The following is a 15,643-nucleotide window of genomic DNA, read 5'->3' as shown; positions in this document are numbered from 1 at the left end:
GGTTCGAGTCTTGGACTTGACCAATGTCTGTATTTGAGAAAGCTTGCCAATAACTTTGGTGGTTCTTAATAGGGTTTTCCAGAGTCTTCCTCCACTAGTTATAAAAGCTGCCATGTAAAGCCTATCTTACACTAAGAAATGGCATTAAACCCAAAACAGCAACAACCAATGAAGTTGACTGTATATACCTACCTGTCCCAGGATAAACAGAATAAATGTATCATAATTTTCACACCATTTCTTTGACTTGGAAAGCAAAGTCATTTAAAATCAGCAACAGTTTAGAAATTGAAGCCCAATGGACCAGATCTTCTTCCTATTTTGTACAACAAAAAGAGGTCCAAGTAGAAACTTATGCTTCAAGTACATGAAGTAGTTTGAGCTGAAGATGTGTTAATAGGCCGTTGACGCCACACCACAGTGGCTGAAAACTGACAGAAACTCATAGTGTAACTAAAGTGTGATGGATGTACATACATATGGACGGACAGATTAAAGGAAAGATGAAAAGTTGGGCAAGGGTTACACTAGATGCTTTACTATGCCTGGGTCGAACATTAAAATGGCCGTCTGGTTATCTCTGTCTTCATTAGAGCAGACAATAGGAAGGGATCTAATGAGAATTCATTTTTTATCTTTTCTCTTTATGAACAAATGTAAATAAAACTTGAAGAGACTGTTAATACTTACAAGTTCTTATTTATAGCTGATGGACTGATCATTGTACCAGTGGCAAATTATTCCGAAATCGAGAAGAAGATGGATGAGGGAACAAGAAACCGAACTGTGGCTGCCACCAACATGAATGCCACTAGCAGGTTAGTGAAATATCTTAGATTTATTCATATACAGTGAAACCTCTCAAGACTGGACAGTTAGAATTTTAAAAAAAATTCATTCCATATTTGAATTTTGCACTAAAAATAACCCATGAAACCGAAACTCACATCAAACTTGGAATTGTATTTGAGCTGCTAAATTCCAGAAACACACTGGACTAGATTATTTATGGTCAGCTTATTAGTGAGAAAAATGTCCTAAGGAATTACTAGGCTACAACAATACCTGGCATGCAGCTTTTAAGGTAAATTATTAATAACTAAATGCTTGTAAATAAGCCATTTAAGAAAAATTGTTAATATTGATTCTTATTATCCAATTGTGATTGATGATATTTGTTTGTGTAAATGATACATAGAACAGCTTTTGTTTGTTTTTTTGGATTTAAATACCTGAGTATATTAACGAAAAAGGCGGCCTCACTTCTGATGCTTGTCAGAAATAGACTAACAAAACAGGATTGTAAAAGTCAGGTTCTAAGGATTTTCCAAGGTGAAAAATAATGACATACATATATTTAATTTGCAATGAGTGTCATTTGTCTTTACTCGCATGTCAAATTGTTAGAATGACCATCTAAGCATTGTAGAATTGAACTGTCCTTAGGATAAAATTAGTCTGATCCAAGAATATGAATCTGTGCCAAAAGCTACATTAAAGAAATGAGAAGAATTTGGCATGGGATCTATATGAATTAAATGTAGCGTTTAGACATTCTGGATTATTATTTATAATTCAAATGGACCTGTAGTAAAGTTATAGAGGTATCTCATTCCTTCATTGTTTCTTGAGAAATGGGGTGTATTTCTACTTATTCACATGACCAGATGTGATTTTTGGATGGAACATACATTGTTCAGCTAATTTTTCATTAAATGTTAAAAAGACAAATCTTAATTTGTGCACTCCTACAAATATGTCCTCCCATAATTACATTTTTTTTTCTCTCTTTCAAGTCACATGGGTACTTATTAAAAGACATTTTGTCACATTGTGAAACCCACAGTAAACTGAAAATATCTCAAAACCGAAAATTAATTTAGGTCCAAAGGGTTTTGGTTTTGGGTGGTTTCGCTGCATAATGTATGCCGACTAATGAATACAGTATAAATTTAGATGGGCCATAGTATAATTGTAAATGTGCCATCGTAGCTCTTTATGTTTGCAATCATATATAGAACCATAGGGATTTGACACAGTTTTTGGATCGGAAATATACAATATTCCATCACATAAGATGGCACTTGCCATGCAAAGCAGCCATATATCACTCCCTCACTATTGTACCCTTCATTATAATGCATTTCCTGATATAAAGAGGATATGATCATGGATCCCATTTCATTATTTACCATAATTATTCTAATTTAGGCACAGCCCTAAAGATGGCACCAAAATTTCTTATCAAAATTAGTTTATTTGTAATGTATATGTGCTCCCAGAATTGACATTGAACCAAAATTCGACAAACTCATTCTGCATATGTAAAAATATAATTATTTCATTCTTTCAAATCCATAAAATATAAGAAAGAGGTAATATCTGTACACTCAGAAATGTAAATGGTAATGCCGTATAATTGATGTCATGTATTGGTGACTTGCTGCGGATGCGGTAAGCTTGTTTGCTGTATTTGTTTGCCTTTAATTAGTTATGCAGAACAATAGTATGAGTAAATGTTAAACTCTTATTCATTGCATGCTATAGAACAATTAAAGACTAATTTTATTCACTAAATAAATCTGATATTTCCTTTCATTGTTGAATTAACAATACAAAGAATTTTTGGTAGTCAGACACCAAATTTGATATTTGACTTTCAGATCATGTGGTAGTGATACAAATTAAGGCAGATCATGTGATAGTGATATAAATAAGGGCAGATTGTGGGATAGTGATATAAATCAGGGCAGATCATGTGATATCAATATAAATTAGTGTAGATCATGTGATAGTGATATGAATTAGGACAGATCATGTAGTAGTGATATAAATTAGGGCAGATCATGTGATAGTGATATAAATAAGGGCAGATTGTGGGGTAGTGATATAAGTCAGGTCAGATCATGTGATAGCAATATATATTAGTGCAGATCATGTGATAGTGATATGAATTAGGACAGATCATGTGATATAAATCAGAGCAGCTACTGTGAGAGTGATCATATCCTTCCAAATGCTATTAAGTAAAAAGTTATGTCCAGGAAGTCACCAAATATTTGTGCATAATTGTGAGATGGTTCCATACTGATACTAAAAGTATATACTTCATACTAATGCTATACTGATTTTACACATTCCCATGTAACTTGAATCAATGCTGTATTCCTGTTTCATGTTTTATATAGGACTAGTAAATGTTAGTAAATGTGTAAAATGTAAGGCTTCTTTTAACTTGTTTGCAATTTTGGTTCTCATTACTTCTCTCTTCCTTCCTTTCTCTCCCCCCTTCCCTCTCTCTCACACACAAACACACACACGTGTCCATGCACATGCACACACACACATGCACACACACAGACACTGGTACCTTCAAATTTGATACCCCTTAGAATGCATCTGTTATAAGTACCCTCAAAATAAAGTTGCTACATAGGTACCATACTAAGAATATTTCATTATACAACAGTCTTGATATAAGGCAGTATACTTGAGGGCTGCCATGGATAGTTTCTGATGAGCGAGTGCTACATAACTTGATGTAACCATCATACTTTAAATGTAAAAAAGACAAGGGATGTATCTTCCCCATTTTTTTTGGTAAAATGCACACCAGTCGCTTTTAAATCATTTTGGTTGTCACTTAAAGGGGTTAGCCTTATGTAGAGGTAGACTCAATAAACCATCCAATGTTGAATATTTTATCTCACAGTTATCTCAGGTTTTGTCCTTGTGTCTCAGCATAAATTTGCAGATAGGTCCTGTTTTGGTTAGCCAGACACTGATATTCAGAATAGCTAGTAATTTATGTTATGATTATAGAGAGAAAACAACAAACCTTGTTCACTGAAAACAAAAATCTAGAAATCAAAGTAATTTAAAAGACTGACCTCAAATGTAGTACATTTGTGGACCTCCTTTTGGGCCCTTGCAGCCTGAAAATCCACAGATATTAAAACAAGTTTTGAGTGAACAATACTTGTATTTTTCTCCAGCCATATGCAAATAATTAATTCCATTCTGAACATGACAGTATATATAATCAAAGCAATAATTTTATGACACGACTTAAAGTGGTTTGAAAAATCGGCTCTTCTACTCATCTGACAAGGGGTGAAACTTTTTCTTGAAATGAAAATTTCAAGAAGCTGTTGTAAAATTATGGTCTTTTGTTCTGCAGGTGAAATTGTGATTAAAAAAAGTGTTTCAGGCCTTCTTACTGTATATAAGATGAGTCCAGCTGCAAACAGCACAGACCCAGATCTGCCATCATATTATGCGCCGGCAGATGGTTCTGTGCTGTTTGTAAGAGGTAATGAGTAGAACAAACAACATAGACCCTGATCTGCATGCACATTATGTGATTGCAGATCAGGATCAATGTTGTATGCATTTTTGACTCAACTCATAACTGAGTATTTATGGTATATTAAATCTTAGTAAGGATTTCGTATATTACTTTTCAGTTTGTTGGACCAATTTCCACATGCTTACCATGTTTGTAACACTGTGTAACCACTAATAGATACTAGTTTTCATCTTATTGCCCTTTGTTGTAACAGAAAGACCCAATAATCTTTCATTCACAAAAATGGATAATGCCTCACTTACTGTCTTTACTCACTTATAGATCATATTTAACTGAATCTGCACAGACCTAGATCTACCATTACATAATGTGCTGGCAGATCTGGGTATGTGCAGTTTGTTAGGTGTATTCAGGAGAACAAACAACATATATACTCTTGTTTGTGGGTGCATTATGCAATGGCAGATCAAAGTCCATGTTGTTTGCAGTTAAAATTGACTTATACATGGATATAGATGGTAATGTATATTTATCTAATGTTAAGCCCATATATGAGGAGAAGACCACTCCCCAACTTAACACAATGTTGAGAATATTTAGCAGGGATAGTTTTGTCTGATAATAAGCCTGCCCTCTTCCTTTCAACAAATTGATTAGGCAGGACGTCTGGCCCTGTATTAAAAAAAATACTGTAACATATTTTTTCTTTACAGACAACAATTTTCTTCTAAAGAATTCATGCTGATTTGACATAGGATTTCAAGTGTAACTTCTGAGTGTAAACTTTTTAAAAAAAAGAAATAATAAATTTATAATGATTTGAAATCATATGTACTGTGCAGAACAAAGAGCATACAGCAGGTTACTGACCAGGCTCTTGTCTGACAGTCTGACAGACCCCAAAATGTGGGTTCATATTGTAGGAAGGTAAACAATGTCACCAAGCTGGATGATTTAAGACTGGTCTGAGGGTCATTAGAATATCTGTGATGTGATAGTTTATCAAAACCCCATCAAGCTTGGTAGAGGGATCAGTCATAATTAAAACAAATGGCAAAATGTTATTTACCTTACCATCGATACAAAGCATAGATCATGTGGGTAAATTTCTTTGTGCTGAATAAAAAATAGGACAAGTCTACTGGACCCCCTTATTTGTTATACAATAGTTTTTGTTTTCATTCCCTGTGCTCTTGTTTATTATTGATTACTACTCAAAAGTGATCTGTTTGGTCTGGTCCCATATTTAACACAAGTTTGAAGTACCATATAAGTGTAGTGCAAATAAAATCATTGACTTAACCTGGTTCAGCTAGGAGTGGTATAGTTTTACAGGGTTTATGATTCCTATAGTTTTTTGGTCCAACAGTAAAGGATAATAATTATTTTAGGATAGGACCATGTGCTTGATGAATAGTTGATGATTTCCTGGCATTTAAAAATTTGGAAATGTAGAGTTCAGTGATCACATAAACATTTTCATGTGAAGATGATTTCATTTGACCTTGACAGGAGGGACAGGAACTGGTATTGGTAATACTGGGAGAATTATCCTCTCTGTTAGTAGGTTCACATGTATAATAAACTGCACTTAAAAACAATCCAAAACCTAAGCTGGAACATCATCCTCTGCAGTGCATGGCAAAATGTTTGTTTCTAATAGTCACCTTTCATGATATACAGGAGGGTCCAATAAACCTATTACATCCCGGGTCCCACGGGGCAGATCTGTGATGGAAAAAATTTGTGAAAATTAAAACATCCTTAATTTCCAAGGGCCTGGGGTGGCCAAGTGGTATATTAGGCACTCACACTCACCTTTACACATCATCGACATCTGATCTCTGTTTGCGTGGCTTTGAGTCTTGGCTTGGCCAAACTATATATGTGAGAAGGCTTTTCAGTAGCTTCCAGTAGGTTGGTAGTTTTTCCAGGGTTTTCCCAGGTTCTTCCTCCACCAAATATACTGGTTGCCAAGTATAACCTATCATGTGCTGAAAAATGGCATTAAACCCACAAAACCTAATTTTCCCAGATCGTAACTACCCAATAAATATTACTCATTATTCTCAAATGTGCTGATTAAGTGGTGCAAATCAAATCATACCCTCAACAATGAAATTTGGCAAAATGTTCCTGTGTCATAGATACCTGGCATATTGTTTAATACACATATACAAGTTATAACAACCTGCAGTACTCATGCTTATGATCATTGGAAATAAATGATAAGAAAAGTAAAAGAAAGGAATGCAAACAAGAAAAATTAATCAGACAAAAAAAGTGGAGTGAGTCTTACAAACTTTTTATTCTTGATGGAATTCGTTGTAGTTGTATCATATGTGCTTCGAAAGAGATTTGTACTTAATGAAGCCACTTCCGGCTTAAATTTGTTTTTCAAATATCAGAATATGGTGCAGTCCTCTGTTTAAAACACTTGAATAATAACAAACCCTCCTATAACAAATATATCAGCATGTGATACTTTACCTGGCTTAATATGAGTTCACTTATTGCTACTTATTTGATTTCATTTTAAAATAAGTGAAGAGAGAAAATACATAATATGGATTTATATCATCATATGTAACCAAGATTTATATGAGTTTGTTTTTGATTACTATATTATTCTGTTATTGTCTTCTCCCAAGGGAAATGTTTTTTTATAGTTTCCTTTAGTTTACTTCACTAAAAGACACTATAGGAGGATAGTTCTCAGCAGAAAAGGCAATAATAAATTTAGTACATCGCATGATGTCATATGATAATAAAATTAGTACATCACATGATGTCATATGATAATCAGTTTAGTACATCACATGATGTCAGATAGAGTTAGTGTATGGCATTCTCCATAATTTACACTTGAATTGTCATATTTAAGGGAAAAATGTTGATGACTGCTGTAGCACAGCAACATAAGTATGGTAGGTTATTTAGTGCCAAGGTTGTTGGAGTAAAGTGCCTTGCCCAAGGTTACGCCATTGTTGCTGTCTTATGCTGATCTAATGATACCCTTTTAGTACCGTATGCAAACCATGGCTTCTGATTGTCAGGGGAAAATGCATATTGTCCTAAAATACATCACAGTAGTGAGCCAATCAAAACTTTAGTATATGTCATGTGATGTATTTAAATAGGTTTGCTTGTAATATACATTAGTATGAGCTGGTCACACTTATATAACAGGGTACACTTTTATGTGCCATTTTTGGGGAATTTCACCATGTATTTTAGCCATATAACTTCAGATGAGTACATCAGAATCTATACATTATAAATATTTATGACTGATAGGAGAACCTGTGTTACATTGTTGATATGATACACATGGAGGTGCAAATATTTAACTTAACTGTCACTAAAGCAATAACTTAGCAGTTTAACAGTTTGATTTTCAGAACTTTGCCAAAATTTGATAAGGTCCAGAAGCTTGTAAAGTTTGGATTACTCGCCCATGACACTGGTGACCATGAATTTGTTTTCATAAACATTATGGTGTGACAACACCTGTGCATGTGATCTCATATTCATTATATATGGGTTGTTTTAAAATGTCTTGGTCTGTCTCTCATGTGCAACAGATGAATCTAGGTAAGATAAATAAATGTAAGAAATTTGATAGTTCCAAAACGTGAATCAGCCACACTTAACAATTGGTAACTCCAACATGCCAATCGTCCCACTCAACAATTGATTCTTCCAACAGGTCAGTCAACCCCCACTTAGGAATTGAAAATTTCAACAGGTCAATCACACCTACTTAGCATTTGATAGTTCCAATAGGTCAGTCAACCCTAGTTTAGGAATTGATAGTTCCAATAGGTCAGTCAACTCCATTAACATGTCCTTATCTCATTCATACTTGTGGTCAGTTGGAGGTGTGTGTGTGTGTGTGTGTGTGTGTGAAGGGAACAGAATAAAACAGAACATTTGGGTACATAAATGTAACATTCTTTTCATAGAGCACAATGTCTCTCATGGAGTGTACAAAAGTTGTCAGAGAAAGAGTAAAAAGAAAACAAAATATTGTTGTGAAGTATGCAGAATTTACCTGTAATTACCTGATGTTTTTTAATGTAGATCACTGTGCCACTAGGACTTATTCCCATAAATGACTAAAATGTAAGAAATACAGAGTAATGTGAGTAAAAACAACTCAACATTTTGAATTTGATTAAATTTGGAAATTTATTTTCTTTGATTTACAGGGCAATATGTTCTAACAATTTGAAGAAACAAAATTTAGTGCATGAGAAAAGATTTGTTGTGAAGATGAGAACTGGCATATTTATATGTGCATTTTATCTGTGAAACTTGTATAGCTGTATCAAACATTATGAAATAATGGTTTAAAATGGTACTTGAAGATTGAATATTACATGATCCTTCATGTGGATTGAGAGTCCAGGACTCAAACTGTCAAAGGCCTAGAGAGCTCAGTGACTTGGTTCTATATTGTACACAGTTGTTATATACAATATATGGATAGATATGGTAAAACATATTTCTACTGTACAGAGTTGAAATATCATATTCCCTATACCCTTGGCTGCACATAGTCCTGATTAGTAGGTTGGATCTATATTTGTTCAATGCTTTAGTTCTTATGTTTGACTGGTGCTATGGTAGTTGGTAAATATTTAGACCCAACCAAGGCTATATTATGGTTACAGTCTGACCTTAATCATAAAGTGATCTATTTGTATGATTATTGTGACATCGGTAAATTCAGATAACTCATGCACACAAATTAAGCATTTGTTCAAATAAAATGTAATATCTTTTTTTAAAGTCTCTGATAAGGGGAAATTCAAAGCTTCAGTGGTATTTTTAATTGGCTACTCATCAATAAATGTTCCAGTTTATGTAAATTTTTAGGACTAATCTGCGCAGCTATTTGGTACATACTGAATTCTCTAAGCACTGGAATCTTTTCATAAATGTTGGTACTTTGCCAGTTTTCATTAACACTCATGGGAGATATACCCTATCTGAATGAGAATGGTGTTAATTCTCAGTTGTTTGCTAGATCAAGCAATTTTTATAATATAATTTCACATTGGCTGCTACACTGGCCTAAGTGACTGGAGTGTCCACCTCAGATGCAGGAGGTCGCGGCGTTCGAACCTTTGGCTAGTCATACCAAAGACTTATAAAATTGGTACTAGTAGCTGCCACACTTGGCACTCAGCATTATGAAGTTAGTTTTAGGACTGGTCAGCCTGGTGGCAGAATAATGTGACTGGTGGGACATGATGCTACATATTTGCTGCAAGATGCCCAATTGCTAGACATGACTATAAACTGCCACACTGCTGATGTTGTAGCGATATGACTAAAATTGTTAAAGCTATGTGAAAAAATCAAAAACACTCAGACATACACACACAGACACACACACACACACACACACACACACACACACTTTCTTGTTACTTTTCTCCCATACCATGTTGATAGTGTTAACATTGCCAGCAAAAGATCTCTGCAAGCCATCAAAATTATTTCTTCACAAGAAATTATTAGTAAGTTAAAATCATGTTATAAATATTACATGCCATATTCTTTCATAACACCTTGCAACTTGAACTATTAAATAATTTTGCAGTTATGTAATATAATTAACTTATTAACTTGTGTTTACCAGAAGGTAAATTTATGAATAATTAAATAAGGTAATAATATACTATATGCCACTCTACAATACAAAATATAACTGTATTTTTCCAGTTTTGGCAAATATTTACTGAGGATTTCTTCATTTGATAATAAGCCTGTGCCACTACTTTTAGTTGATCCCACCTTGGAAAAGTTCAGCAGAGTGATATATCACTTTGGCATCTATATGTGTGTTCATCCACCTATCTCTCTATAATAATAATAATAATAATAATAATATATATATATATATATATATATATATATATATATATATATATATATATATATATATATATATATATATATATATATATATATATATATATATATATATGATATTTTCTTTTCCTACTTTAATATTGGATATAATTTATCATGTGGTACCAAAAACGTTATATTTTAATGAGTGGCAAAGCACGAGTTAAAATATATAGTTTTTGGTACTACAAGATGAGATGTATCCAGTACTAACATAGGAAAAGACCATTTTCTTTTTATTATATACCAAACTTGCTATATAATCGAAGTTTGGTAATTAAACTCAATCATTTGCACAACATGCTAAACCCCCCCCCCCCTTTTCATAAATTCACCTCACTTTCATGGCCTCATCAAATAAATATACTTGACTTAAAAAAGCAGTAGGATTGGGTTGACCTAACCTATTGCATTCAATTATATTATTGTCATTTTATATACTATTTGGCCCTGTCTGAAAACAAAGCAAGTATGATTTAGCAATGCATCACAGTGTGTTTATCTTTGTTGCCAAGGAAGTAAGATGAAATAACTTCAGAAAGATGTGAATGCGTCTGGTCAGATTTCTTTATCAAAGATTGATTTCCATGTCTGTAATGTAAAGCAGTTTCTATTTGTTTGTTCTTGATCACAAAGTACGCCTTTTTGTTGCTGCAGGTACAACTTTTGTTGGGATACACAATCAGGCATTGCATGGCATCATGGGAAATCTTATATTTTCACATGTGAAAATATACGGATATATATTTCACATGTGAAAATAAAGGAATAATATAAAGATGGAAATTATTATACACACACACACAAAAACATACATACACACGCACACACACAGACATAAAAGTTCATGTTGAAGAAAAAAGGCACGCAGAAGTAAGCAGTAGTAAGCTAAATTTATATACGAAACTTAATAAAGAAACATTTTTATTCAAGAACATGCTAAAACTTGGCATGTACAGAATGCAGACAGGAGGCAGACTGGAGTGGAGGGTTTACAAACTGCTATTTTGAATCAAATAATTACTTTTCATTGATTAAATTGGACCAGCCTGACTTCTTGTCCTTCAATGCCAAAATGACTATATCTAAGTTTTAGCATGCTAGGCCAGCTTTATTCGTTGGTGCAAGGAATGCACTGCTCTGATAACTATGGAGAACAAATAACAACAACAACAACATATCCTGTAATCTCTAAGCACAGAATATCAAAAGTTGTACTCTGTTGGTACTTGAATTAAAAACACAGATTCAATTATTGTTTATGTTAAACTTTATTGTATAGGCAAACATTTTATTGATGGCCATTTAGTATTGAATGGAGTAGGAATATACAAAAAAGGACTCAGGAGATACATGTAGACTTCCTGTTGACAAGAGATTTTAGTTGCATTAACAGGAATCTAGAGCTTTAGCAGGTAGCATAAAAATAGGACTTGTGTGTTGTTGTAGTATTAATAGATTTCCATTAATTTCAGGCATCCATAACGGTCACCTTCATTCAACTTTTTTTTTGTTGGTTATAATTGATACCACTTTTAACACATTATTGGCCATATCATGCTAAGTGCCTTTCCAAGGTTATGCTGAGGCAGCTGACCAGATTGGGTATTGAACTTGGATTAGAAGTCTAATGCTCTACCAGCTGAGTTCACATGGCTCCCACCGTTAAGAAACACTTATCCCTTCCTGCATGTTAATGTTAATAAAACTGTTGGTCTCTTTTAAAGTGCCACTTTTTTTTGATCAAAAGGTGGCTTCGTAAGAGATAACCTCTCTTAAGAGGACAAAAAAATAAAAATGTACTAATTTGGCAAGCAGATGCTGGCTTCTGAAAGGGGTTGTCTTTCTTAAAAAGGGCCATGTAGGGGTGGAGGGTGGTGTGGGGTTAGGTGGGGAGACTATTGTGTATGTATAAATACAATAATGTGTGCATTAGAATAATATCCAGACTCAGTGGAGACCTGGATTAACTGTTACCAGGACTGTGTACATGTAGGCATGTAAATAATCAGCTGTTAAATTGCACAACTTTAATTATCAGGGATAATACAAAGAATGAAATTGTCCCGTAAGTTTACTTTACGTTTGGAGTTATAAACTTTGAAATCTGTTCATTGTGATATTGATTATAAGTAATGGTTTTTAAAAACCTGAACTGAAGACATTTTATTGATCAGTTTTAAGTCAGACTCAAGATTTCAGTCAGTCAGATCAATGGATTCTAGACTTAAGTTTTAAGAGGTATTCTTTATATGGAGGTTAAATTGTGAGATAATTGTGACTTGTTAGCATAGTCTTTGTGAGGGTTAGGTCATTTATATGGAGATGTTTGCTTCAGCAGGTTTTCAATTTACACATGTCTCTTGTGGTCCAAGAAGAGTTTAATATACCACAATTTTTTTAATTGGAAGTTTTTTTTTGTAGGAAGGATGTACTGAACTTGATTTCTAGGTGGCCAGCTATTTGCTTGTTAAGTTAAAAATACAGTTTAGAATCAACTAATGATCAGATTGTAAATGTCATTTTCCACATACATGTACTTTTATTTTTATGTCTCATTTTCAGTAGGATTACTTTTCTTTAGTGAATTCTTTTCAGAATGTAACAATAGTCCAAGAAGTTAACCCCCACCCCAGTTATACATTATTTATCAGTTAATAAAACTTTGAGCTTGTAGTTCCATTGTGACAATATTATCACTCTACCTGGATATGGCTATGGAAAAGAGAGACTTTTAATCATTAAAAATTTAATTAATGGTATTGTTTTATCTTTTTATGCTTGTCTTGCTATTAACAGATTTGATCTTCAAGTGATTTTTTAATTATAAATTAATAAAGTAGTGGATTGCATTCATTGCTTTTTAAACAGGTTCTTAAACTCATTGACTGTTAGGGGCACAAGTAGTCAGCACATGTCATAGTTGGCACCAGATATTGCACTGGTCATATGGGAAACCCTTCTAATCCCAGAGCCAAGAAGGGGACCAAACAGTTAGACCAGGAGATTCAAACTCAAACCGCCTTGAGGGCCACATGAGTGCATTTTTGATGACCCAAGGGTCACACCACCTTTGTTATCTCTTGTGTCACATTGTGATGCCACTCATTTTGTGGGCCACATGATATGGCTAGGTAGGCTGTATGCAGCCCATGGGCCACGTGTTTGAGACCCCTGAATTAGGACATACAGAGCAGTTGTCTGTGTCCAAGTATTATTCTGAGACTGTCTACTGTTTGTTACTTTGGATCCTTGTCAGAGTCTAGATAACCATTCCCATTCATTAGCGTAGAAGTTTCTATAAAACCAATTTGTTTCTTTTGAAATTTGTACCACTTTATTAGATGGACACTTAAGGTTAATGGTGAAAATTTCATTACGACTAGATAAGAAACAATGAAGTCATTGCCAATTAAATTTATACTTGTCATATGGAGGAAACTGTCCAGGTGTCTAACTATTAAGGTAGCCCCCATCCTTCTAGTCAAACACAGCACAACCCATGTAATTAAATAATATGTCAATTCATTGCTAGATTCATTGCTATAAATTATATGACTTGCTGTCCTTTTCATATATTTTGCTATGAGAGTTGTTCAGAGAAACAAAGTACTTTTTGGAAGCATGTATCTTTGTGAGTGACCAGTTCTTTGTTTTTCTTTTTAATCAGGAATAATTAAGTTGTAAAGGCAATTTATGTTCATCATAGCAAAGGGTCACTTAATATTATATTTGTGATATGTCTTATCTTTTTCAGTCGTGCCCATACAATTGTTGGGATCACATTTATTCAGAAAAGCAAAAATGCTGCAGGAGAGGAGATGGCAAGATCTGCCATTGTCAACCTGGTGGACTTGGCTGGAAGGTATGCATGGGAGATTTTAGAAAGTTATGGAGCAAATAAATTAGGGGAAAACAGTTGAGTATACAGTAAAAAGAGGAAATGAAGTATATTATTGCAATTTGTATTTTGGTCTTGTTATCATCTTACTGTTATGAAGTGAGGATTTCATATTTTTCACAGTTCATTACAATCCTGAAAAACCTACAAAAGAATTTCATTTTTTTTCATGATGGAAAATTAATGGGAATGCAGAATAAACTGAATTTGAAGAAAAAAACCCATGATAAACTTTGATATTCTTCTCATAATTAAAGCAATCGCTCTGTTCTGAACAGATGCTTTGTATAAAACAAAAATTTTTAAGTGAAGATACGAGCGTCTCAAATCAAAATTGATACTGATCACATTGATGTAATTATTATTTTGTATTGTTACCCTTTGACTTATCCTGGGCATAGTCAGTATCTCATAATAAATTCTTCAATTTTTCATTTTTAAGTGAGCGTGCTGAAAGTACTGGAGCCACAGGCGATAGACTTAAAGAGGGTGCTGCTATCAACCAGTCTCTCTCTTGCCTGGGCAACTGTATTGCTGCCCTCGCTGACAAAGCTTCAGGCAAAGATTCTCGAGGTATTGTAACTAAATTTAGTTTTTAATATGTTTTTTCCTGTACATTTCAGAGAAAATCTGTGAGTTAAATGTCACACAGTTTGTGTGTTCTGCTTTAAAATCCTGCATGATGTCATGCAACTCCGACACTTTCTATTGAAACAGAAACTAAGTTTAAATTTTGGCATAACTGATTCAAGGTTGCTCACACTACATGTATGAATAAATTGCAATAGTTAAAAAATGTTTATCAGTATTAGTTTTTTCTTCTTTTTCATGACAAGGTTCACTGTATACACCATATCTTTCATGTTTTTTGAACAATTATGATGCATGTTTGCTTTCAGCACTATGTCAGCAAAAATAAGAGAAAATTATGTCATTGTTTTATTCCAAGGGAAGGATGCTATCAGATTGCAAATAACTTGAATCACTGCAGACAGTAAAGGATGCTATCAGATTGCAAATAGCTTGAATCACTGCAGAAGTAAAGGATGCTATCAGATTGCAAATAACTTGAATCACTGCAGACAGTAAAGGATGCTCAATGAAACTTACAGGCAAAGACATCAGTCATAGTATTTCTTAGAAAAAAATAGCAATTCAAAGTATAAAACGGTGGCTGCTTTCCTTTATGACACCCATTGCTTTTTAGGTTTGTCATTTTGGTTTAAAGCATATACATTGTGATCCTTTAGACAAGACATTTTAATATGAATAAATTGTAAGCAAAAATAAGTTCACTTGTTAAAATTGCTAACATTACAAGTGCTATTGAGATAAAAATAAAAATATGCACGTTTCCAGTCAGCCAATTATCTGTTTCTCATCGCTCACTCTAGCACTTTCTCCTCCCATGGTAAAAAAAATTCCTGAAATTGATTTGTGCATGTTATCGAGCCAGTTTTGCAAATTACTTTAAAGTGCTTAGCACATAATATATATATATATATATATAT

The 15,643-nt window shown here is 33.8% G+C and overlaps 1 protein-coding gene across 2 annotated transcripts in view; it reads left to right on the top strand.

Annotated features, from left to right (window-relative positions):
• LOC149791709 (kinesin-like protein KIF28) overlaps positions 1-15,643 on the top strand; it is a 76,693-nt gene that overhangs the window by 9,018 nt on the left and 52,032 nt on the right. For both annotated transcript variants that reach the window (XM_089970217.1, XM_089970218.1), the window contains exons 5-7: positions 707-818; positions 13,989-14,096; positions 14,575-14,705. In XM_089970217.1, coding sequence (XP_089826343.1) covers positions 707-818; positions 13,989-14,096; positions 14,575-14,705 — 351 coding nt within the window. The remainder of the gene's footprint in view (positions 1-706; positions 819-13,988; positions 14,097-14,574; positions 14,706-15,643) is intronic.

The sequence above is a fragment of the Sinohyriopsis cumingii genome, chromosome 9 (genome assembly GCF_028554795.1).
Source record: "Sinohyriopsis cumingii isolate HCF-2022 chromosome 9, ASM2855479v2, whole genome shotgun sequence".
Lineage (NCBI taxonomy): Eukaryota > Metazoa > Mollusca > Bivalvia > Unionida > Unionidae > Sinohyriopsis > Sinohyriopsis cumingii.
This window is presented reverse-complemented; position numbering and strand designations above follow the sequence as displayed.